The sequence below is a fragment of the Physeter macrocephalus genome, chromosome 20 (genome assembly GCF_002837175.3).
Source record: "Physeter macrocephalus isolate SW-GA chromosome 20, ASM283717v5, whole genome shotgun sequence".
NCBI classification, from domain to species: Eukaryota; Metazoa; Chordata; class Mammalia; order Artiodactyla; family Physeteridae; genus Physeter; species Physeter macrocephalus.
In genome coordinates this window covers 4650761-4677199 of record NC_041233.1, presented here as the reverse complement: position 1 = coordinate 4677199, position 26439 = coordinate 4650761, and the positions used below count along the sequence as shown (strand labels likewise).

Genomic DNA, 26439 nt, shown 5'->3' with positions numbered 1-26439 from the left:
AGCTTCCTTTGCTCCATTATACAAAAAATATTGCAGACAGTAGATATTTGTTAAAATGTCACCTTGGCTTTTACATACTCATCAAAATGAACAAAGTGAAGCCTCTGCCCACTGCCCTGAGCCTGCGCTCTGGGACAGCGCAGCGAAGCCCTAAGCCTACTGGTTCGCGGCACCGTCGGCAAAGGCCGGTGACCGGGGGGGCACAAAAGGCTCATTCTGCTTCTGGTCCTCCTTCACGCTGGCCGCTTGGTCCGTGATGGAGGAGAAGGACATCTGGTCGTGTTCTATGATGTGCACTTGATCCTCTTCCTTGTCTTTCTTCACGTAGAACATTTTTCTGAACTTCTTCAGCTCGTGGAGCTCACAGAAGGTTTCCAGAACCACCAACATGGCAATAAGACCAAGAAGCAGGTAACCTGTGTGAGAGAAATGACAGCACCTCAGTGCGATCAAGTCACGCACGATGCAACCTATCTGCTGATGAGTAAATCCATTGCCACTTCTATAATTTCTAAGGATGTTTTGAATTCCGTGGCTCAAAGAGGGACGACCCAGAGAAAAATGGAGAATGACTTAACCTCCTAGACCTAAATAGACATTTCTCCAGAGAAGGCATACAGATGGCCAACAGTCACATGAAAAGATGCTCAATATCGCTAATTATTAGAGAAATGCAAGTGAACACTACAATGTGGTATCACCTCACACCAGTCAGATCGCCATGATTAAAAAATCTACAGATAACAAATGCTGTAGAGGGTGCGGAGAAAAGGGACCCTCTTACACTGTTGGTGGGAATGTAGATTGGTACAGCCACTATGGAAAACAGTATGGAGGGTCCTCAAAAAACTAAAAATAGAGCTACCATACGATCCTGCAATCCCACTCCTGGGCATATATCCAGAGAAAACTCTAATTTGAAAAGATGCATGCACTCTAATGTTTATAGCAGAACTATTTACAATAGCCAAGACATGGAAGTAACCTAAGTGTCCATCAACAGATGAATGGATAAAGAAGGTGTGGTACATATATACAATGGAATATTACTCAGCTATAAAAAAAAGAATGAAATAATGCCATTTGCAGCAACAAGGATAGACCCAGAGATTATCAAACGAAGTGAAGTTAAGTCAGAAAGAGAAAGACAAATACCATATGATGTCACTTTTATGTGGAATCTTAACTATGACACAAATAAACTTATCTATGAAACAGAGACAGATTCAGACACAGAGAAGAGACTTCTGGTTGCCAAGGGGGAGGGATGGATTAGGAGTCTGGGATTAGCAGATGCAAAGTATTATATATAAGACAGATAAACAACAAGGTCCTACTGTATAGCACAGGGAACTATATTCAACATCCTGTGTTAAACCATAATGGAAAAGAATATGAAAAAAGAATGTTTATCTGTAGAGCTGACTCACTTTGCTATACAGCAGAAATTAACACAACATTGTAAATCAACTATACTTCAATAAAATAAATTAAAAAAAAAAAGAATGACTTAACCTTCTACAAACCTGGATGATTCAGAATCACAAGGTGTGATTTTGTGAAAAAAAGAAGTTGGGGCTGATGAGGCATTGTTAAAGAGAGATAACACACCACACTGTACTCACCCAAGGGCAACCTCCCCTCCACTGTATAATCAGTGCTTCTCAAAAAGCCAGTGACATTTCGGAAGAGTTTCTCATGTATCAGGAGTGCTTGGAACAAAGCTTACCATCCTTTTCAGCACTCAATGCTTTTAGCAGTAGAAATTACAGTTTAAGCTAGATGAAAATTCCCTTAAGAATGGACGTAGAGGGACTTCCCTGGTGGTGCAGTGGTTAAAAAAAACTCCACGCTCCCAATGCAGGGGGCCCGGGTTCAGTCCCTGGTGAGGGAACTAGATCCCACATGCCGCAACCAAGAGTTCGCATGCCACAACTAAGGAGCCCGCCTGCTGCAACTAAGATCCGGTGTAACCAAATAAATAAATAAATATTTAAAAAAAAAAAAAAAAAAAAAGGAATGGATGTGGGTATTTACAAGGTCTTTGGGTGTGGTTATTTACATTTTCACCAGGCCCGCTAGCAAACTAAGCTTTCCATTATGTGACCAGTCATTTCTGGGGCACACGGACCATTCATCAAATAACTCTATCAGTTTCTTACTCCAAAATGAAAGATAACCTGTTGCTTCAGGTAAAGTGCTATTCCTTGGAATCCGTGGTAGGAAAACGGTAATTTTAAGTCAATTCCAAGGCGTTTAAAATCAGTTTTCAGAAAAAAATTTTTTTTCATCAGGGAAAGGAACAAAAACATGAAAATGAAAACTCGAAGAATAACAAAAATCCCAGTTTCGTGACCCAAAATGGTAAAATGTTTGAGGAAGATTTTCAGAAAATAAATGAACCAGGGAAGCCAGAATCGGTAGCATAATAGGAACAAGGAAGCTGATTATGCCAAGAATGCAAAGTGACGGTTTTCTAGTATCTTTAGAATTTGGTTATTAGGTTTTGGTAATAAGATAGCATATTTTAGAAATAGCAATGACATTGGTAGTAGACTAATGGCAAATCTCCTCCTTTCCCTTTATCCATTATGTAGTCAAACTCTTGAGTGCTGACAAAAATAGCCATGATGTTTCAGACAAAAGCTGCGGGACTTTAGCCTATCCACAAACTAATATACCTTTGGAACGTTCATTTGCTCCACTTAGCACATGCACTATTCAGAGTGCCTAAAAAAAACTACGCTTCACAAGGAAACAAGCCTTAAAACGTTCTGTAAGGATTTAGTACTACATGAAAAATTGAGGAAAGTAAACCGTTGGGCAAAATTTATGAGCAAACAATTAGCACAAGAGAAAAGTAGAGCTAGCCACCATAATTAATTACAGAAACAAATTCAACAACTCTTAAGTCATGAAAAAATTAAATTCAGATAAGGAGGTAAACATTTTACCCTAATGCAAGACAAGAAAGTCTTGCATTAGGTAATTCTGGTGATACTGTAAACTCATAAGGCCATTTGGAAAGCAATGGGTCAACATGATCTATGAGTCACCAAAGGGCATGTTCACTGTGGGTCAGCCAGCCCACTTCCTGGAAAGATAACAAAGTAGCAAAACATGAAAACATACAAAAGTATTTACTGCAGTATTATTTATAATGCCCCCCAACTGGAAGCAATCTAAATATTTGATGGAGGGCTTCCCTGGTGGCACAGTGGTTAAGAATCTGCCTGCCAATGCAAGGGACACGGGTTCGAGCCCTGGTCGGGGAAGATCCCACATGCTGCGGAGCAACTAAGCCGGTGCACCACAACTACTGAGCCCGCACGTCACAACTACTGAAGCCTGTGCGCCTAGAGCCTGTGCTCCGCAATAAGAGAAGCCACGACGATGAGAAGCCCATGCACCGCAATGAAGAGTAGCCCCCGCTCACCACAACTAGAGAAAGCCCATGTGCAGGAACGAAGACCCAACGCAGCCAAAAATAAATAAATAAAAATTTTTTTAAAAAAATCATAATAAATAAATGATTGAAGCAGGACTAGATGATGGTATAGGCACCTGATAAAATATTATGCAGATATTAAAGAAAAATATGGTAACTAGAGGAAATGTGTGATCACCCCTGTAACCATTTGGTAAGTATTTATGGAACTTGTATGGTAGCCAGGCACTGTTGAAAGCACTGGGTGTTTATTAGTGAAGCCTTTGTCCTGAGTGAGCATGGTTTCATAGAAAAGCTAGAATACATACAGTTCAACTAAGCATTTTGTCATGTTAAGACTACAGGACAGGGCCAGGCCAGAACATCCGGCTGCCTGAGTATGTACTGTGATTTCCTAGAAGACATGGCATGAGCTGAGTCTTGAAAAATTCCTCAGAAGGCAGAAATGAAAACTACGTACAGGGGATGGTGGTGGTGTGATGAACTGGGAGATTGGGATTGACATATATACACAAATATGTATAAAACAGAGAACCAAAAAGAACCTGCTGGATAAAAAAATTAAATTCAATTAAAAATTAAATTCAATTAAATTCAAAAACAAAAGAAAACTGTATATACAGTATGAGGTAATTCTACACATTGTGAAAAGACAGGAAACAGACACAAAAATAGTTTCTTGCCAATGGATTTCTAAGTTTTCCATGACATTATTTTGAATTTTTAAAAAATTGTTTAAGTTATAAGTCACTGGCCATCTGAATTTTATGCCTATTTTCCACATGTAAAATTCTGAAAGAGGTAAACATGTTCTAACTTCTTCAAAAAAGAACCAGATAGGGCTTCCGTGGTGGCACAGTGGTTAAGAGTCCGCCTGCCGATGTAGGGGACATGGGTTCGTGCCCCGGTCCGGTAAGATCCCACATGCCACAGAGCAGTTGGGCCCGTGAGCCATGGCCGCTGAGCCTGCGCGTCTGGAGCCTGTGCTCCGCCATGGGAGAGGCTACAACAGTGAGAGAGGCCCTCGTACCGCCAAAAAAAAAGAACCAGATGGACAAATGAGATAAGCAACTGGTTTATAATTTTCCTGGTAAATGAAAGAACATGATGGATTGTTAACAGGCTACATCCTAGTCCTGGTTTTCTTGAGCTTAAAATAGTTAATAAAGTAGAGCAATTTTTTTAAAATCAAAAGTTGATTATCAAGTTATTCTGTGTGGTGCATTCTTATGCTGTCAGGTATAGTGTCTATTACATTACTAGTAAGAAATTGATGGGTACTTTTAAGGTGCCTGGGAAAAACTAATTCTCAGTAATAAGATTTTTGCTTAAAGCATTTTGAAAGGAATCATGATGAAATGAAAGTTATGGGAAGGTGGCAAAATGGAAAACTTATCCATGGAAAGCAGCCAGGGCTCTGATGAGTGGCTCTCCACGAGCGGGTGAGGTGGAGCTTGGAACTGCCAACAGAGCCCTGGCGGGGGCATTGTCCGTGGACCCCAATACTCACACGTGATCCCAATCTTGTAGAGCTCCCTGAATTTTTGATTATAGCCCTCTCCGGGAACATAATCCCCGAGGCCAATGGTGCTCAGGGAAATGAAGCAAAAGTAAAAGGATTCCAGGAAGTTCCAGTCATCCTCTAGGAGGGAGAACACCGCCGCCGGAATGAAGAAGAAGCAGGACACAGTGACCACACCGAGAAGGAAAGCGTGGACCATGGCCACCGCCTGCTTGGAGAAGCCCCAGCGGATGTGGAAGTAGAGGACTGGCCTGCGGGTGACATGGATGGTGACACGCTGGACCACTGCCGTCAGGAACAGGAGGGTGAAAGGGATGCCGATGACGGAGTAGATGATGCAGAAGGCCTTGCCCCCGTCGGACAGGGGCACGGTGTGGCCGTAACCTGAAAGGGGAAGAGGTGGAAAACACCTTATAAATAACACACGCCTGCCATCCACCTCTCCTCCCCTCCCACCCAGGAGATGAGCCACACGAAATTTACGTTGGTGCTTCCAAGGCTCTATCCTGTTACTGCAGTAAGATTCAACAGTGGGTGCCATACATTTGGGAAGTCCATCACTCTGGATCAAATCTACCCAGCTCTTCCCGACGCATCCAAGCCTGTTTTCTTGTGGGGTTTTTTTTGCGGTACGCGGGCCTCTCACTGTTGTGGCCTTTCCCATTGCGGGGCACAGGCTCCGGACGCGCAGGTACAGGAAGTCCATCACTCTGGATCAAATCTACCCAGCTCTTCCCGACGCATCCAAGCCTGTTTTCTTGTGGGGTTTTTTTTGCGGTACGCGGGCCTCTCACTGTTGTGGCCTTTCCCATTGCGGAGCACAGGCTCCGGACGCGCAGGTTCAGTGGCCATGGCTCACGGGCCCAGCCGCTCCGCGGCATGTGGGATCCTCCCGGACCGGGGCACGAACCCGTGTCCCCTGCATCGGCAGGCGGACTCTCAACCACTGCGCCACCAGGGAAGCCCACGAAGAAGGATATTTTAATGGTCAGAGACCTGGAAACAGAATCTGATAATGGAATCTTATTTAACACAACAAAGCCAACTGGAAAGTGATTCACAAATTTAGTAATGAGCCTCTGACCAAAAGTATCGGGAGACAACAGGGGATCAAGCAGAGACTGTGAGGGATGGATTGACTTTGGCAGGAACTGTGTAGAGAAAACATAAGATTGGCTGAATTTGTTAGACTACGTAAAAGCCTTGAAGCCATGATTTTATTACTGTTTGGTAGCATTGCTATGAATTATCTTCACTAAAAGTGTAACACACCTATTTCACATAGCCCACTCTCTTCTGTAGCATCTGTTCCAATAAACTACACGATTTCAGTGCTAGTAGGAAAAGAAAATAATTTCTAGTTTTAAAATACTTTAGGCTATAGTTTTTACTCTCCAATGATAATAGCTCTTTTTATTAGAATCTTAACTAAACTTCCATTTACTAAAATGTTATCTCCAAGCCATAGAGATAATCATTACAAGACTCTAGGATGGCTGTCTGCAGTAATGCTTTTTTTTTTTGGTCAGTAATGTGTTCCCACTAAGAGATTAAAAATCACTGAAGTGTATATGCCTCTTGAAAGCCAGTTTCTCCTTCTGATGTTTGCATAAATAATTTTTGTTAGTGGAAAGTACAATGTAAAATTTATATCTCATCTGCAGCCTCTACACTTTCAGTGCTTTACTGAGTACTCAACAATTCTTTTGCAATAGACAGTTGAATGCACCAGATAGAAACCTTCAGTCCTAGAGAATTGTAATGAAGCAGTGAATAATTTACTCAAGTTCAGTCAACTGACTCCTCAGATAAATCCAAAGCAAAGCTCATATTTTTATCTCAGAACCACATTAAAATCCTTTACAAACTAGGAAGGATTTAGCAGAATGTTAATACCTACTTATTTGGTGTTCCTTAAATTTTTCTAAGGCTATGCATATAATTTTGGGGCCCAAAAGATTGAGCATGGCAAAGTCTACTGGAAAAACGAACTTCAAAAACTTAGGATCCAGGGACACCCCTGGTGGCGCAGTGGTTAAGAATCCACCTGCCAATGCAGGGGACACGGGTTCAATTCCTGGTCCAGGAAGATCCCACATGCCGCAGAGCAACAAAGCCCATGCGCCACAACTACTGAGCCTGCGCTCTAGAGCCCGTGAGCCACAACTACGGAAGCCCGCGTGCCACAACTACTGAGCCCACGAGCCACAACTACTGAGCCCACACGCCTAGAGCCCGTGCTCTGCAACAAGAGAAGCCACCGCACTGCAACAAAGAGTAGCTCCCGCTTGCCGCAACTAGAGAAAGCCCACGCACAGCAACGAAGACTCAACGCAGCCAAACATAAATAAATAAATAATATTATATATATATATATATATATATATATATTTAAAAATCAAAAACAAAAACTTAGGATCCAGAGACAAAACTAGGATGTACAAATGTTCTTATAGTGTAGCCTCCTATCCCATGATTGCTGGGTTTTCTGTTCTGCTTCTGCACCTGTAGGGCAGGTAGGAGGATATGTATCATGAGAGTGAAGGCGTAGGGGGCGCATCACACCGATGACAGTCTCCCAAGAAATCTGGCTTCCCAATCTGTCACTCTAACTAAACAGCCCTGACACAAGGCTAGCTAACATCCTATATGGAGCCACGCCATGCTGGACATGGGCCTTCTAGTTTTTCTTGTATTTACATCTTCCTGAATGAGATCCAAGTGAACCTCTGTGGGCTCCTATTCCATCCATTACAGCAAGTCACAAACGTGCAATTTCTTCACATGTACCTGATGCTTTTGAGAGAAGTGCCGCTCACCACTACCTCTTGTGGTGACCCTGCCCATATAAAAAAATACTCTTGGGAATTCCCTGGTAGTCCAGTGGTTAGCAGTCCGAGCTCTCACTGCTGAGCGGCTGGGTTCAATCCCTGGTTGGGGAACTAAAATCCCACAAGACATGCGGCACGGCCAAAAAAAAAAAAACGAAAACAAAAACAAAACTCTCATTTATTCATATTATTTAATATAACATGGTACAATGCATGCATTTTCCATTAACTTTGCTTGACACACACTAAAAAAAAAGTTACACAAGAAGAATCTCCAGCTCGGAAGTCAACCCCAGGAGAAAGTCTGAAATAGGTCGCCAACGCTTCCTCTTCCGTAAAAGAGACTTTCATTTGCAATCCTGGACTTCAGCTTCTTCGTATCTCTTTCCCACTAGATTGTGAGCCCCCTGAGCAGGAGATCACGTCCTCCACCACTGTGAATCTCTCCCTGTTCCCCGAAAACTGCTGGCCAATCCACGGGGGCAAGTAACAGCGGGGCTGTGACTTCAAATTCAGGAGGGCTAGAAACTCACTGTACGGCATTGAAGAGGCTTCATTCAGGTCAAGCTGACTTGTCCTGCCACTTGAATCTTATCTTTCACTTGAAATTCGTTTTTGTTCCACAGTTTCCATAAGTGGTTAATTTCTAGATACCCTGCATACAACAGGTCTTCAAAATTCCTGTTTTACAGCCATCCTTTTCAAAGACCCGCATGTGCATAAACTCTGTTCAACCCTCCCACCCAGGCCATCTACACAACAGGGAACGTACAACTTGTGTTACTTTTCTTATAAAAGGAAGTGTGTTTACCAGGGAGAGAAGACTCAAGGGAGGTCTAAAGCAGATCCAGTCGAAACAGTGGCAAAGGTTGAAAGTGGGCTACACTCAACACATGTGATGGAGGCGGCACAGATGGTGAGAGGTAACAGAGGTAAGACGTCTTGGGAGGTGCAAGTGCTTTTTTTCAGCAATGCTTCTGCTGTCCCATGCCTTCGATCCTTTTCTAAACACTTTGGCTGCTTCTAGTGAATCACGATGGCTTCATATCCAAAGAGAGAGAGGCAGTGGCCCTCCTGGTTGGAACACTGCTCTGGTTCTTTACCTTAGAGTGACCATCTCTAAGAGACAGACTGCATTAACACACTGTAGTTAAAAACTAGCGAATCCTAGCAAATGGCTTGAATGTCATAGATGGGAACACCCAGCACTTTTTGCAATGGGACTTTCCACCAAAAATGGCACCACGTGAAAGAACAATTAGAAATGATAGCTTAGGCAAGGGGCACCTTCCTTGCATGCATGAGTCTGAGGTTCTGGAAAGGAGGTATGCGCGCGCGCGTGTGTGTGTAGAATAGAGAATCTCCATAACAAGATTCAAATCCTCAAGTTATTATTTCCACTTTACAAACGAGAAGACTGAGTTTCCGAGAGTGCAGACAACTGGCTCAAAGGCATACAAATAAATAGATCCCATAGTCTTTCCACTGTGCCACCCCGCTGTGTCGTGTGATGCAAAAGCCAATGTCAACTCAAGTCCTGACGTTATGTCTCAGGGGCTCATGGGGACTAGGTGATGGTGGTGGCCGTCACTCAGAGAAAAGCAATCTTGTTTTTTCCAGTGGCTCCGTGGACCTGACCATGAGATAATGAAACTCTGGAAGGAGGGGACAGAAAGGGACGGACAAAGGACTGTGTGACTCTCACACAGAGATGGCTCAGAAGCGAAGAGCCTGGGGTGACCCTACAGGATCAGGAAGCAGGTCAGCACCTAATCCATCAAGGGCCAGTGAATGAGGGCACAGCCATGTGAGCTCCAGATTCCTGAATTCCAGCTCAGAAGCCACGTGGATGAACCACTATGGTAAGTGGTCATCAATGAAGAAGAGGTTAGAGGAGAGTCTTTATGTTACATCAAGAAAACATGAAATCCTAACAAATGAGTGGTGACCTTGGAAAGTAGAGTTTCTGTGGCCATAACTATTATCAGTGATATAACCATAGAATAAGGTCCAATGAAATTCCTATATTCCTGCTTTAATTGTTAAACTTAAATGTCAATAACTCCATCTGGAATCCTTGCCTACAAATAAATACACAACTGCAGGGGCACCAGTCAAATGAGATAGGATGCCCTGTGGCCCAGAGGATGAGTTATATTCCAAAGAGGCTAACATAAATATCAGCTGAAAGTTTCAATCAAAATTGCATGTTGTAAAAAAATGATCTATTCCTCAGTATGGAAAGTACATTTTCATTGGAAAACTTCACAGAATACTGATGAAGCCAAAGTCTCCTTGACCACCCACCTCTTCAACTCCACGTCTCCAGAGGTGACTGTTATGAGTCTGTAGCCAATAGTACCTGAGATTTTTCAAAGCATTTAGCTCCATATACATAGATTTCCAGAAGAACACAGTTTTCGTTTGTTTCTATCATAAATAGTATACCGTATGTATGGTTGTTCTGCTATTGTTTTCTTTCTGACGATTGCTTCAACATGTAGTTTTTCACTGTTTACTACCTGCTTATTGACCCTTTGTTCTAAATAATCCAATCAAAAATATTTAATTTTCTAATTTAAATTTTTCAGTGAGCAATCTGGCCAACTTTGGGATTCCTATTATGAATGCTTTCTTTTCTAAGCATTAACAACTTTCAGGGTTCATTTCCTGTCACTCTAAAACCATGTGCTTGCAAATGAACTTATTTACAAAACAGAAATGAACTTATTTACAGATATCGAAAACAAACTTATGGTTACCAAAGAGGAAACGTGGGGGGGAAGGAATAATTCAGGAGTTTAGGATTAACATACATACACTACTGTATATAAGACAGATAATCAACAAGGACCTACTGTATAGCACAGGGAACTCTACTCAATATTCTGTTATAACCTACATGGGAAAAGAATCTGAAAAAGAATGGATATATGTATACGTATAACTGAATCACTTTTGTTGTACACCTGAAACTAACACAACATTGTAAATCAACTAGACTCCAATAAAATTTAAAAATAAATAAAAAATAAAAACATGTGTATATTCATTTTACCCCTCACACTAGTCATATGAATACTATCTAGTGCTAAGTGATCCCAACTGTTTCATTTCTATATGTTTTCTTTTCCCTCGCACTGTTTATTTTAATTTTTTAATCTCTTGAATGATCTTTTTTAGCTCTAGAGTTCAAATTACAATGAACTTTCCCTTTTTCCTTTTTCATATTTTTAGACCTTCCTCAATCTTTTTTTTTTTTTTTTTTTTTTTGCGGTGCTTGGGTCTCTCACTGCTGTGGCCTCTCCCGTTGCGGAGCACAGGCTCCGGATGCTCAGGCCCAGCGGCCATGGCTCCTGGGCCCAGCCGCTCCAAGGCAGGGTAAACAGGCTTAGGGCTGGCTAGCTGGGGTAATTTCTAGGGGGCTCTGGCATGCAGGGGCTGGCCCTCGTTGTCTGGTACCCGGCCCTGGGGTAGTCCCCTGGTACGAGGGCGGCGGGAGAGTATCTCAGAGAGACAGCCCGATAAAGGAGGTGCTGGGGTGAGGGCTCTGGACTGGCTGGTTTGGATAGGAAAAGCACACTCACAGGTGGACCCTTTACCATCTAGGGATTGGCTAAACCTGGGAGGGGGCAGTTCCTGCAGGATCAACTGGGCCCCAAATTCCAGAGCATCACAATAAAGAGTCATACAGAAGGAGAGCAAAACCAGAGCCTACCTCTAGGGAGGCATGCCCATCGGGCTGGCCCAGAAGCAGTGCCAAGCCTGAGTTTATTCTAGCAACCAAACCAGGAAGAATCCAGCGTAGTGGATATGGGAATGGGGAGATGAGCTTGCAAGCATTTAGAAAAAGTCAGGGAATAAGGTCAATGCATAATTACAATGACACTTCATGATACTTCAAATTCCTAGAACCTTTCAAATATCCTCGGGACCTCCCTGGCGGTCCAGTGGTTAAGACTCTGCACCTCCAATGCAGGGGACGTGGGTTCCACCCCTGGTCGGGGAACTAAGATCCCACATGCCGCGTGGTACGGCCAAAAAAAAAGAATCTTCATATTTGCTCCTTGTTAACTCTGGTCTCCCCTGCAGACCTGGCTGACTACGTGGGCAATAAAAGCTGGAGAAATCCCTGGGTGTTCCCAAATCACGGAATACCCTGAGACAGATCAGACCTGAAGCAATGACCACAGGGCATGGCTAACCTGTGCTGGGAGCTCCCAGAAACTCACCCTGCCCTCAGGGCCTGGGGCCCTGGGTGAGAGCTAGGCTATGATAAAAGAAATTTTCACATATTGAGATTTAGGGAGGTCATTCTGGCTAATATAACTTGAATTTTATGCTAACTAAAAATAGCCTGTTTGGGCTTCCCTGGTGGCGCAGTGGTTAAGAATCCGCCTGCCAATGCAGGGGACACGGGTTCGAGCCCTGGTCCGGGAAGATCCCACATGCCACGGAGCAACTAAGCTCGTGGGCCACAACTACTACTGAGCCTGCGCTCTAGAGCCCGCGAGCCACAACAACTGAGCCCGCGTGCCACAACTACTGAAGCCCGCGAGCCTAGAGCCCGTGCCCCGCAACAAGAGAAGCCACCGCAATGAGAAGCGCGCGCTGCAACAAAGAGTAGCCCCCGCTCGCCGCAACTAGAGAAAGCCCGTGCGCAGTAACAAAGACCCAACACAGCCAAAAATAAAATAAATAAAATAAAATAAATAAACAAACTTAAAAAAAAAAAACCTGTTTGTGGCCTGTCAAATCTACATTGTACATCTGCTTCAATTTTTAAAGAAAAGGGCACACTGACCAGAAGTAAAGAATGTCCACGCTAAACACAAAGATTAAATGCCTCCCTTCCTGGGATACCAAGGCTGGGACTCCTTTGATGACAAGCCTGCTTTCCCAGGTGCTAAGGCCGTGCTGACTCGCTGTGCATGTGCTGGTCTGTTTCTTTTAAACCTTGAAGGAATGTTTGATGTTCTTTGTTCTGACAAGATATAAAACTGTGTCGAAAACCATGCTTCTCTGGAGCAGTTTCTCAGAGTCATAGGGGAAGCTGGCTTCTGGGCTACAGTCCTCAGATGGCTCAGATAACACTCTTTTCTATTCTTTTTATTGATTGTTTATTGATTTTTTTTCATCGACAGCTATCTAGGCAGCACACTGACCTGTCCTGATCCTCCCCTGGACCTGAGACTTCTGCTTGGCCCAGTCTGTTTCTAATTCACTGTTTTTCTGGGGGTTTTTTTGTTTTGTTTTTAAAATATTTATTTATTTGGTTGTGCCAGGTCTTAGGTGCGGCACGCGGGCTCCGTAGGTGTGGCATGCGGGCTCCTTAGGTGCAGCATGCACGTGGGATCTAGTTCCCTGACCAGGGATCGAACCCGGCCCCTGCATTGGGAGCGCAGAGTCTTATTATCCACTGTGCCACCAGGGAAGTCCCTCTGTATCTAGTTCACTGCTGCCTTTGTTTTGGGGTTACTCTCAGGATTTCTTTCCACCTCTGTTCCCCTTTGAGCTAACGCAGAAGAAATGTTTAGGTCACCCCTGGTCTACCTGGTCCCAATTCCACGAGAACAGGGATGAGAGGGTTTATACCCCCTCCTGATGAGTGCCATCCACATCAACCTCTTGCAGACGTTACAGCCTGTTACAGAGGATGCTCTACACCCATGGGCCCGGCATTCTCACCATGGCTGCTGCTGTCGTGCGTGTGGCAGCACCCCATCCCCGCTCCTTGTGTAGGGGTCAGCATACCTGTGCAGGCCGCTGCTCCCCCCGTGTGTCTGTCACACACAGACCTACCTTCCACCCCTGGGACCTCTGACGAAAGAGTTGGAATCCTGATCTAGAGCCTGATTATTGTGCAAAGCAGCACGGCTGAGGAATCACACATCATATTCCAGTCTGTCTTTTTGTGATTTCTTTTTCGTTTCCTCTCCACCCATTCCTGACCACGTCTTAGAAATTTTTGACAACAGGACAACAATGAGAAGAAAAACTAAAGGAAGCAACAGAACAAGGGTCTAGTCCTTCCGAAACCGCCAGTATTTTAAACAAGCCTTTCTGACCATATTTCCTCCACCTGCCACTTCCCTCAGGTGTGCCTTTGGGTTTGACATAATTATCCTGCAGCCATCACTTCCCTGAGGTCTAAAGTTCTTAGACTGTAAAGGCTCCCCAGTCATGCACTTTTAGAACAGGGTTTGAAAATTCATGCTGTAGGCATTTTCCCCCCGGGCATGGATGCTGTGGAGACAATTCCAATTTCTTTACCCCTAGGAACAGTGGGCACCTTGCCCTGTGGAAGACAGGCTCAAAAGGTAAAGGAAAAAGTGCTGGAGGACAAGAAGACACACCATTTACTTGACCCTGAATTTCCAAGCCCCGCCATGCAGATAATCAGCATAGTTCTTGTTTGGCCCCAAGCCTAAATCCAGGTTAGAAGTGGTCCTAAACTCGTGTCTGGTATAAAGGGGTGGAGGAGCCCTGGATGCCTGCTGGACCAAACCACCCCTCGCTTTACAGAGACTCAAAGCAGTGATGTCCCAAGGTTTTCTGGCAGGAAAACAGGTGTCTACTTCACCTTGGTGGAAAAATCTCTATACCTTTTAAAGGTAGAGGTTCCTGGAATAAACTTTTATTTTTCTCTTCTATTTGCCTTTAAAGACTGATGCTCTTGAACATTGAGAACACAGGGAGGAAAGTGCAAACAAAAAAGTCCTTTGCAATACCACACGTGTAAACCAAAGGTGGTGCTTAGGGAAACGGGCCGGGGAATCTGACATCCTAAATTTGAATCCCGGCTTCGCTTCTTACTAGCTGTGTGACCCTGCAAAACTTTATGCCTTCATTTCCTCATCTGTCAAATATGAGTAATACCTCCTACCTCTTGGAGGTGTGATGATTACACCAAAGCATCCATGTAAAGCAATTAGCACAGACGCCGGTACCTAGGAAGTACAGAGCAAGTAAACTCTTCTATGGATGCTGAAAGAACTAACTGAATTCTCTCGACAATATGCACGCTCTTCCAGACTGGCCACTAGGCATGCTAGTTAGAAGATGTCTGTATTCTCTCCTCTGTTCTCTGCTCACATTTTAATTTTCCCTCCATCCTTCAAGACCCCTCTTCCACACTGATGGGTAAAGCAGCTCCTGGTAGCAACGAAATACCTAACAACAGCACCCAGGGAACAATCTGATACCCAGGACTTTGTGGCCTCTCTGTGGTTGGAAACAACACTAATGACCCCCATTCCAACAGAAAAATCCAAAGGCTCCCTCTCAATTTCTCACTCCCTTCACTGTAAACGGCCCAGTAAGGCCCCATTCACCACAACCACGTTCTTATGGGTAGATCCCAGGAAATTCCAATGATTAAAGGTAGGTGAGACCCCCTCCCACAAAATTTCTCTACTAGGTGGTATGTTCTCCAAAGAAAAGAGGCACTACATAGCCACACAACCTATCGTGAGCACAGGGAAGTTCAAGTTCTCTCTCCTTTAGGTACCGCAACAAGCAGTTACTTGAAAGGCTGGGTGCAGGCAGATACCACACTCCTCTAGAAGCCAGATTTCAACCACCTTCTGGTCCAATCAGGTGACAGAATCCTCAGGATCCTTGGTGAAGCGGCAGAGCATTGAAGACGGCCCAGTCCGCGAGCTGGAATGCCATGGTGAAGGATGTCCATTTGCTGGGTTCTAAAGGTTTTATACCCCCTCATGCAAGAGTTGATGAAAAACATCTCTAGTCACCCTACGTAACTTGAATGAAAAACCATCCATCTTACCCATGAAAATACTTGTAGTCTTCCTCATGCTCATTCATGGACTCTAGTCTATACTTAGGCCTTGCTGAGACCTCAGGAGAGTGGATTCCGAGTTACGGTCTCTCAAATGCTAACTAATTTCCCCTGGAGTACATATTCCTCATCAGGGAACTTCACATGCTAACTCCCTGCCTCTGGACTACAGACCAATTGATAGGAATGCTATCACACCATCGATATGGGAATACACAACACCTCTGTACTTCTCTTAGGGCCTGACGTGACTGACTTTTCCTTCTAGGAAATCTCACTTCTCTCGGCTCTGGGTCACGGCCCAGTCGGCACAGGATCTCCTTCAGGAACACCCGCGAGTGGGTCTTCCACAGGGCGAGGCTCGCCTTGCTGCCTTGGTCCCAGAGCAAAGCCACATGCATCCGCCAAGGACACGTGCCTTGGTTACCGGAAGCCACTGAGATCAGGGCCACCTCACCGCAGCATCGCTCGGCCAAAACTTACTAACCCAATATGCCAGGGAAAACTCAAAAGCGGGCGGGGGAGGTGTGCGGGATGGAGGAGATAAGAATTTAAAGATTCAGCATGTTGACAGCTGGCTTGTGGGTACACGGAGGATCCATTATGCAACTCTCTCTAATTCTGTCTATATTTGAAAATAACCTAGAAGGACAGACTTAAAAGTTAAGGCTTTGACGTGTGGATGTAAGAACAGTTTTCCATCTACATAACATTGAGGAGGACATTCTAGATTTTTCTTTACTCCTTGAAATCCTGCTTTGGTACAGGGCAGTGCTGGAAGTTAGCACATGAACAGAAGATCAATTAGGACACAGAGGAGTGGCACTCAGAGACATGAAGATACAAATGTGCTCTTTAAACTGTTACAGGGACTTCCCTGGTGGCCCAGTGGCTAAGACTTTGCACTCCCAATGCAGGGGGCCCGGGTTCGATCCCTGATCAGGAGACTAGATCCCACATGCATGCCACAACTAAGATTCCACATGCTGCAACTAAAGATGCTGCATGCCACAACTAAGACCCAGTGCAGCCAAATAAATAAATAAATGAATGAATGAATAAATAATGGTGGTGGAATTAGATATTTTAAAAAATAAATTGTTACAAGTCTTCAACAATTCCATAATCTCCTTGAACAGATGGCTTAACACTTCTGGTTGTGCTTTGAGGGCACAAACTCCCAGGCTGTAGGCAGCTCAGACGTGTGTGGGCCGGATGGATGGGGGGATGTCAATTCCGGGGCTTCCTCAGGAGAACTGCCAGGGGGCCCATGCACACCTGCTGTCTGCTCCTAGATGGGGGACACAGTTCTCAGTCCATCTGCCAGCCTTGGGGCGGGGGGGGAGTTGCAGCGGTGCGGCCCAGGGAGCACCTCCTGGTCCTGCCAGCCCGTCACTGATGAGCGGCGTTCCAGAAAATGCTATTTCTCTAAGGCTGAAGGAAGTGCAATCTGCTCCAACACAGCTCCCCACAAATGCTGGGCCTGACTTCATCCTCCTGTGAAACTCCTGGGGCAGGGGGACAGGATTCTTGGGGGGGGGGGGGCGAGCACTAGAGCGGAACAGAGGATTTGCAGCCAGAACCCAAAGGCAAGGCAGCCCTCCCTATTTCTCTAAGGCTGAAGGAAGTGCAATCTGCTCCAACACAGCTCCCCACAAATGCTGGGCCTGACTTCATCCTCCTGTGAAACTCCTGGGGCAGGGGGACAGGATTCTTGGGGGGGGGGGGCGAGCACTAGAGCGGAACAGAGGATTTGCAGCCAGAACCCAAAGGCAAGGCAGCCCTCCTGGCTCGGCATCGGGGGGAGCGGGAGCCCTGAGCACAGAGCAGGGCAGAGGCAGGGGGTGAGGGCGGTCCGGGTGGCGGGAGTGTGGGGGGCGTGTAAAGGGCCAAGCTCTCCCAGCCACCCCGGTGGCTAGATGCCCTCCTCCCAAGGGACGCCCAGATGTGCACCTACCTGGCTTTCCCCGGGGGAAGCTGTGTCTGCCTTAAGGTGATTTCAGCCCTAAGTTCCAACTGATGTTTGCTGAGCCCTGAATGTGTTCCAGGCAGCAGGGTTTGACAACCTCATTTACATTCAGGTACGAAGTCATTCAACTAGAACCACCTTGCTCAAGAGAAACCACGCAAAGCTCACTGATCCACCAGCCTGGGGAGAGGATCCCTCCGTAGCAAAGGCAGACTGAAAAGAAAAAGATTTACATGAATGGAAACAGAGGTGCAGATGACACACCCACTTATAAAGCTGACACCTTAATAAGGGGATTTGGGTACCACATTCCCAAAGATGAAATATTGGGCTCAAAAGAGTCACTTTGAATAGAATTTTCCAGCTCACAGATAAGCCGGATTTTAAACGGGGAAAGCAGAAAGAACAGGTCCGTCAGAGGCCTCCCTCACTGGTCCAGGTTTGGTGGGAAAATGTGTGGACCCAAATGCACTTCCTTCTACTGGTTCAGTATGACCTCCATCTAAACCACGGTGTTGAAACAGGTCTGTCTCCTCCAGGTCACCAATGGCTTCCACCTTGTGAAATCCCCCAAATAGTTCTATTCTCACGTTTCTCAACTTCTAAGCGCCATCTGACCAAGCTGACTGCCCCCTTGAAACAGTTTCTTCCCTTGGCTTCTCCCTCTCATTCGCTGTCTCCCGGCTCACCCGGCTCACAGGCCCTTCTCAGGGTCCTTCGCCGGTCCTTCCTCCGTGGTGAGCGTGCCAGACTCGAGCCCTCCAGGACTCAGCCCTCATACTCTGTCTACACTCACTGCCAGCCCCAGACTACAGCCACCTGAAAGCAGAGGGGGATCAGAGGCAAGCCTGCTTGTGACCTAACAGCAGCATCCCATCTTTGAGGCAGCTCTGCCTTGGATGATCGCATCCAGACTCGAGGCTTTAAGTACCATTTTTACGCCTGTGGTTCTTCAATCTGGCTGCACATTAGCTTCACCTGGGGGCTCTTAAATACCTTAGAGCTGTCACTTCAATTGGTCTGGGATGAAGTGCAGATGTTGGTATATATTTTTAAGCTCCCCAAGAGACTCCAACATACAGCTAGGATTGAGAACCACTGATGTATATACTATCGTGATGGCTCCCAAATTTACTTGTCCTCTTTTCTGAGCTTTCAATTTATGCCTAACATCCTATTCAAAATCCTGTCTTCGATGTGATACAGGCATCTCAAAATTAATATGTCCACAAAAGATGTCTCGATTATGACATTCTTAGGACCACCTCTGCCCCCATCATCACCCCTCACCCTGAAAACCTCAGCCCAGTCTGCCTCTAGACTAGACCCCTAGCCTAGCGTTCCTCGTTTCAGGTAACAGTACTGGCATCTGGTTCATTCTTCAGACCAAATAACAAGGTGATTTTTAAAAAATTCTTCTTTCGAGGGCTTCCCTGGTGGCGCAGTAGTTGAGAATCCGCCTGCTGATGCAGGGAACACGGGTTCGTGCCCCGGTCCGGGAAGATCCCACATGCCGCGGAGCAGCTGGGCCCATGAGCCATGGCCACTGAGCCTGCGCGTCCGGAGCCTGTGCTCCGCAACGGGAGAGGCCACAACAGTGAGAGGCCCGCATACAGCAAAAAAAAAAAAAAAAAAAAAAATCTTTCCCTTGTCCGCAGCCTCTGATCGATCAGCAAATCCTATTGGTTTCACTTCTAAAATATGTTCTAAAGCAGAGCACTTTTCATCATTCTCCCTGCTGCTGATCTATGGTCCATGCTTTTTCTCCTGCATCACTTTATCAGTCTCCCATTTCCCCTTACGATTTCACCCCCCCAGCCGCTGATGTGTGCCAAAGCTATGAGACACTTGCGTTAGCGCCCTGTAGCTGCCTTGAGAAGCCGACGTGGCGGCTTAAAACAGCAGAAGTGTATTTTCTCCCAGTTCTGGGGGCCAGGGGTCTGAAATCAATATGTTGGCAGGGCCGCGCTGCCTGCAAAGGCTCTGGGGGAGGATCCTCCGTGCTCTCCCAGCTTCTGGTGGATCCAGGCCTCCAGGAAGGTGGTTTCCTTGGCTTGTGGCCATACATCACTCCAGGTCTACCTCCACCTCTACCTGGCCTTCCCTCTGCATCGTCTCCTTTTCTGTCTCGTATCATGACATCTGTTACAGCATTCAGGGCCCATACGGACGACCTCACCTCGAGATCTTTAACTCAGTTACATCTGCAAGGACCCTCTTTCCAAATAACGTCACGGGATCCAGGGTTAGGACCTGAACGTAAACTAGGGGCGCACAGGGGGCACCATTCCACCCACTTCAACACTATAAGGTTAGTTTTGCTTTTTTTTTTAAAAAAACAAAACTACTTTTCAGACAGCTCTGCTATACCCAAACAGCGGTACACAAGGCTGACAGATTACAGGGAGCACTTCCTTTTTTTTTTTCTTTTTAAATTAATTAAGAAATTAATTTATGTTTTTGGCTGCATTGGGCCTCCATTGCTGCGTGTGGGCTTTCTCTAGTGAGGTGAGTGGAGGCTACTCTTCGTTGTGGTGCGCGGGCTTCTCATTGTGGTAGCTTCTCTTGTTGCAGAGCACGGCCTCTAGGCGCACGGGCTTCAGTAGTTGTGGCACGCGGGCTCAGTAGTTGTGGCGCACGGGCTTAGTTGCTCCGTGGCATGTGGGATCTTCCTGGACCAGGGCTCAAACCCGTGTCCCCTGCGTTGGCAGGCGAATTCTCTTTTTTTTAAATATGAATTTTATGTTTTTTGAATTTTTGAATTTTATTTGATTTATTTTTTACCCAGCTGGTTCTTATTAGTTATCTATTTTATACATACTGGTGTATATATGTCAGTCCCAATCTCCCAATTCATTCCACCACCACCACCTTCCCCTCTTGGTGTCCATACATTTGTTCTCTATGGCAGGCGGATTCTTAACCACTGCGCCACCAGGGAAGTCCCTAACGTCATCTTTGAATAATGAAAATCATATCACATCACCCCTTGGATTAGAATCCTCTAATGACTTTTCACTGCAAGCACTGGAAATAGAACACAATCTTAAATTCCTTGCTACAGCTTATTGGACTCTAAAGATGTGGCCCCTGTCTACTTCTCTGACCAAACTTCCTACTACTACCCCCCTCATATACTACTCTCTGGAAAACATCAGCCTTTTGTCTCCTCTTCAAAAAGTTTGAGCTCTATCACAGGAGTGGCTCCCTTCCTTCATTCAGGTCTCAGACCAATATCACGGCCTCAGAGAGGGCTCCAGGGCACCCTCTCGACAGTGGTCCTATCCCCTCCATCAATCTGAAGCCACTACCCCATCTCGGTTTCCTGTCTCGCACCAAACACCGCCTTACTTAGTTACATACTAAGATGCCTTGTTGACTGTTCCATGCCCAAGTGCCCAGAAAAGCCGCTTGGTCAGTAGGGTGCACTGAATAACTGTTTGTGGACTATAGGAATTAGTAGGGTATCTGTTTAAGAAGCACCGTGAACGCCCCTGAGATGGGTGGCACTTTGATTGCCAAGACACGTGAACTTCGAAAACTCCTTTGGGATTGTGGCAGCACAGCTGATTCTGTCTTATTACACTTTCCCTCCAGAGTCCAAATAGTCTACACTGAGTGTGGCGGGGGGCGGGCAGGGGAACTCAGATGACGCCGGGTCCGGAGATGGTGTGAGCTGTGGTGTATACGGATTCAGTCACATCACGCCATGCCGTAAGGGGGGTGGCGTGGGGCAGTCATGGCCGCTCCTGCCACGCTGGTCAAAGGCCCCATGGACAGCCCACACCCAGCTGAGAAGTTCAGGTCTCCACACCTCCTCCTCTGACCTCTGCAAACAGGGAATGACAGGGTGTCACAGTCGGAGGACTCGATAAGGAAAGAGAAGCACAGCAAGGGCGGAAGTGCAGTAGCTAAAGGGAGCTCACTCTGGGGCAAGTGTCTACTCAATAGGAGCTCATCAGAGAAAACCTTATCCTCTAGAAGGAAATGTCCAACTATAAAGTCCTAAGTTGACATGAATTCCATCACCGTACAGTGAGCTAGAGTGGGCCCCCCTCTTACCCTGGACTCCACCCAGACATTTTATTTCATCTGGTATCTACATGCTCCCCACCTCCCCACCCAGCCCCCAAGAAGTCCCTAATTTATATATACCCCAACCGCCCAGTTCTCCCGTCAAACCCAGTCCTCCGTTCCCAACCTGTACCGTAACCACGTCTAACCCAGCAAATCTACGAAGGAACCCGAAAGCTCACCCCTCAAACGAGATCGTACACTGGCTCCTCTGTCCACCCGCCAGCTGCCTGAGAAGGATCCCCGACTTGCCCTGCCTCACCCCCACCGTGCAAGGGCACACCGCGAGCCCCTGACTTCGGGAGAATCGCCCATGCTCCCCTCCTTTTTCTCTGTCATGGCTGCGGTGTTACGGTTGAGGATTTTCTTTTTTTTTTTTTTGCGGTACGCGGGCCTCTCACTGCCGCGGCCTCTCCCGTTGCGCAGCGCAGGCTCCGGACGCGCAGGCTCAGCGGCCACGGCTCACGGGCCCAGCCGCTCCGCGGCACGTGGGATCCTCCCGGACCGGGGCACGAACCCGCGTCCCCCGCATCGGCAGGCAGGCTCTCAACCACCGCGCCACCAGGGAAGCCCACGGTTGAGGATTTTATCATCCCTCCTCTCTACACAGAGGAGCTACCGGCTCTTCTCCCGCTCTGCCCATTCCCCGCGCCACCATTTCTCACTGCAAAAGGTTAAGATGCAGACCCCCAGGTGAACGCTTAGTGCCCATCGGGTCAGCCTCACGGCCTGCTCAGTGCTGATCAAAGAGAACCGGGAGATGCTCCCAGAAGAACACACCCTGCCCTTCACGCTTGCACGGTTTCACACGCACTGCTCCCTTTCGTCTTTCTGACCTGTCTCCGAGCCCCCGGAGGGCCTCAGTCTCTGCTTATGCACCTGCAGCATCACTGTGACAGCCCCCAAGGCACGTAGCCCCTTCCCCCTCGCCTGTTCCTACCAGAGGCTGGCACAGCCACCCAGTTCCTGTCCTCGTCACCCCACAAGCCAGGAGTGACCACACGGGCATAGCTCGGGATAATCAGCTGTCCCTGGAAATGTGCTGGAGGGAAGCTGGTCTGGCGAACCGTTGTTTCTTCCCGCTTTATCACCAACAGCATGCCGGGAGCAAGGGGGGCCATCCTGTGATGCTTAGGGCCTGGCCCGAGGGGAGGAGGCGCCAGGTAGGAAGCTGCACCAAACACCTGCCAGCTAGACCAATGCCTGCAACCGCTCCCCATGGGACGATATAATGTGAGAAAAATCACCCCCCCACACCAGTTTAAGCCACTATAAATTGGGATTTTTCTTTACCGCAGCCGAAAGCAATGTTCATTGGTACAGTCACCCGTATTATGGTGGTCATTTACATGCTTCTCTACGATACATTACTCACCTGCCTAGCTGCAATAAATCAGGCTCAGAGCTAAGCCCCCACTGACAGCAATATCGCACAATGACTATTTCTTATGCTTCCTTGCCTTTTCAAAACTACTCATGGTGCCAAAAAAGTTCTACTTTATCAGAGGAGTACATTTCCAATGTATTCAAATGTTACCAAAAATGTTTAACTCTTCAAACCAGTATCATATGGTTTTTTCTCCCTGTTGCTTCCCACGCACCTGGGATATTTGTCTTTCTATTTGGACAAGAGAATTCTCATCTCAGATCTCTTTTTGCATATAAAGTTTATAGTCCCCTTTGCAAATCCTCACTGAAATAGTCCCCTTTGCAAATCCTCACTGAAAAAATGAGAATAGTGAAGTAATCGCAGGACCCCCCCACTCCCTACCCACACCATGCTCAACTGCTAATCAGTTTCTTTCCCGTTCACCCCAAAGCCCCAGGTGAGCAGATGCAGAGAGCCAGAAAGAGGCAGGGGGAGTGAGCCCCAGAGGGTCTCATCAGGCGAGTGTGACCTGAAGGAAGGAACAAGCATTCAGTACTTTTCAGGAAGGAGTTTTCAGGATAAAAGTCAGGAGTACAAAACTAAAACCCAAACCACAGCCAAGGAAACATGTGAACAAACTGAGACAGGCTGGTACCTAGGACCTGGCACCCTTTGCTGCAGCGCTTGTAGCTGGCTAAAGGTCTCTCCTCCAGCAACAGAATACAAAGAAACTGTAAGGGACTAAAAATAACTGCATGCACAAGCAATTGGGGCAAATTATGGACAACAAGATACAAAAAGACCAAAAACCCAACTGCCACTTCTGAAGAGCAGGGAGCAAAAGCGGGCTACTGTTCATGCACCATGCACAAAACACCACCTAAATAGTGGGCAAACCACCTAAGCTACCCCTCCAGTGACCTTTGGACCCACCCCTACCCTCACCCCATATAAGGGACAAGCTCGCCCACCCTGAGAGAAGCTAGCAAGAGAAACTGTTCCTTGTTTTCACTCCCCCGCTGCTGCAGCAGGGGCCCCAATAAAGTCTTGCCTGAATTTCTTGTCTGGCTTCTTATCAATTTCTATTGATTAAGGAAGGTCAAGAACCCTGGTCAGTAATAAAACCACAATGCCAAGCTCATGAGATGACTGATTGCCTCCAGGTTGTTTTTTTAAACACTGGACAGCCTAAAGAGCACTGATTCTCCCCCTAGGATATTAATGGGGAAAGGATCAAGTATTTGACACAAACACACAGGGAATGTTCAATGCTTTGTCAGATTCTTCTATTTTAAATATCCTTGGCAAATAAACAGGAAGGAAGCTTGGTGGTGAAAAGGAGGGTATCTCTTGTGGGAGAGAGAGATTCAACCAGGCAACACAAAAGTTGGAAAATCAACCCCTCTCATAAATGTTGATAGCTCAAAAAATCAGGAATGTGCTTTGGTTGTGATGTTCGGGTCTATATGACACACCTATTATGGATCAAATACTTAGAGATGATGCAGGTTCTTCAAAGAAACATAGAACCAGCTCCATGCTCCTCTTGTCTTATGAAAAATATAGTTGTGGGAACAAAAAGAGAACATTTTTTAAAAGGCAGAACAGTGTATTATTAGGGGCTAAGTGAGTGGTTAGAAACGCTCTATATAAAAAAGAGGTGGGCAAGCCCTATGTGATGTCAGTGTCAGCCCTTTCTTTGATCTGGGTCCTGATTTAGGGTCATACGGATGAAAAACTCAAATCCTATACATTCACCTTTTCTTTTGGTGCCTCAGGACGGGAGCCTAATCGCAAGCCAACAGTCGTGGGTGAATATACACATGGGTGCAAAAATATGAAGACTTTTGTTTGAAGACTTTGGTCAGTGGAAACTAATCATCATTGGGCTTATGTTTTGTTTCCCCCAAAAGTGACTGGTATCATTTTTTTTGTGGGCAATTACCCTTAGGGAGCAGGATAATGTATCTGCGGCTTCTGTGGACCCACGTGCTACCCCACAGAGCCAGACGTAGGAAGGACAAGCTGCTTGGTAGAATCACATGAATTCTTCCCTTTCTAAAAATATTACTTTCTGGCATAAAACACTCTCCCGAGTGTGGCTCAACTTAGTCACACAGCCCAGCCATGCAGAGCTGGGATATTCAGCACGTCCTGCTTCCCCCCAGCTGGGTCCCCAGGGCTCGCACCTGCGCAGCAGGGCGGCTCAGCCACAAAGAGCTCAGAGTGCTCCAGAGAGGAGGCTGGGAGGCTGGCGGTCTCCACGCCCTGCTGCGCTGCAGCCTCCAGAATCCGTCACCACCTCACAACGCTGCACAGCAGTCCTTCTGCAGTGCTTCAGTCCATCTGTCTTAGGAAACATTCTCACTTCTACTAAACCATCATTTCCTGAGCAGATTTCTTTTTTGGAAACATCATTAAATAAAAACACAAAAAGAGAAAACAGTCACTTTTTTTCTTTTCCTAACCCAGGTCTTTGTATGACATCAGTAAAGAGAAGCAGTGAGCCCCCTGTTTAGGGAGGGCACATTGTAGAGTCAGGGGAAGTAGAGGCCCCCCCCCTTACTTTTAAGCATCTCAGATATGACACTAACTTGGCTTTGTTTTACCATTTAAGACAGAAAGAGTGAATATCCAAACCAGCGTTTATTTAACTTTAAAAGTCAACGCTCCTTTTGGATAAATGAAACAAGGACAAGAAATCCATCATGGGGGTGCCCCCCCTTCTCACTGGCGGAGGAGGGGAGGGATAACCCTTTATGTTTTTCCACAGCCCAGAACATTCTCTCAAATGTTAATTTCTGTAATTGGCACTGTAATAGGGAAGCACAAATCTGATTCCATATTGGATCTGTTTCTTTTACTTTAACCTTTGTATTCTATTGCTCCTGCTACAAGTTAAGAATGTTGCCTGTAGCCTGAAATATACAGGGTAGCCCATTCTCAAGGCTGTGACCTTTAAAGGTATACCACTTTTCCATTCATATAGAGATAAAAAGTTGCAGAACAGAGAATAACATTTGTCTTGTTGGAGGTTTATAGGAACACCATGGCCTGACCTATGTGGACAGATGCAAGAACAAAGGATTCCAACATCAAGGAGTCTGCAACAACCAGCCACCCCCTCCCCCCTTTAGTATAAAAGAAGCCTGAATTCTAATTCAGGTAAGATGGTTCTTTGGGACACTAGTCCACCTTCTGCATCTGCTGGAGATTCCAATAAAGTGGCTATTCATTGCCCCAACAAGTAGTCTCTCAATTTACTGGCCTTTCATGCAGCGAGCAGTCTGAGCTTGGACTCAGTAACAGCATGGTAAATAATAAATATTAATATATTTATTAATATATATAATATATTATATATTAATATATAATATTAATATATATAATATATTATATATATTAATATATAATATTAATATATA

General features: G+C 46.1%; 1 protein-coding gene across 1 annotated transcript in view; it reads right to left on the bottom strand.

Annotated features, from left to right (window-relative positions):
* Positions 1–19: 19 nt before the first annotated feature.
* The window catches only part of KCNK1 (potassium two pore domain channel subfamily K member 1), a 58023-nt gene continuing 31603 nt past the window's right edge, over positions 20–26439 (bottom strand). The window contains exons 2-3 of the mRNA XM_007103477.4: positions 4959–5354; positions 20–416 (exon numbers count right to left, since the gene is read on the bottom strand). Coding sequence (XP_007103539.1) covers positions 157–416; positions 4959–5354 — 656 coding nt within the window. The 3' untranslated portion in view covers positions 20–156. The remainder of the gene's footprint in view (positions 417–4958; positions 5355–26439) is intronic.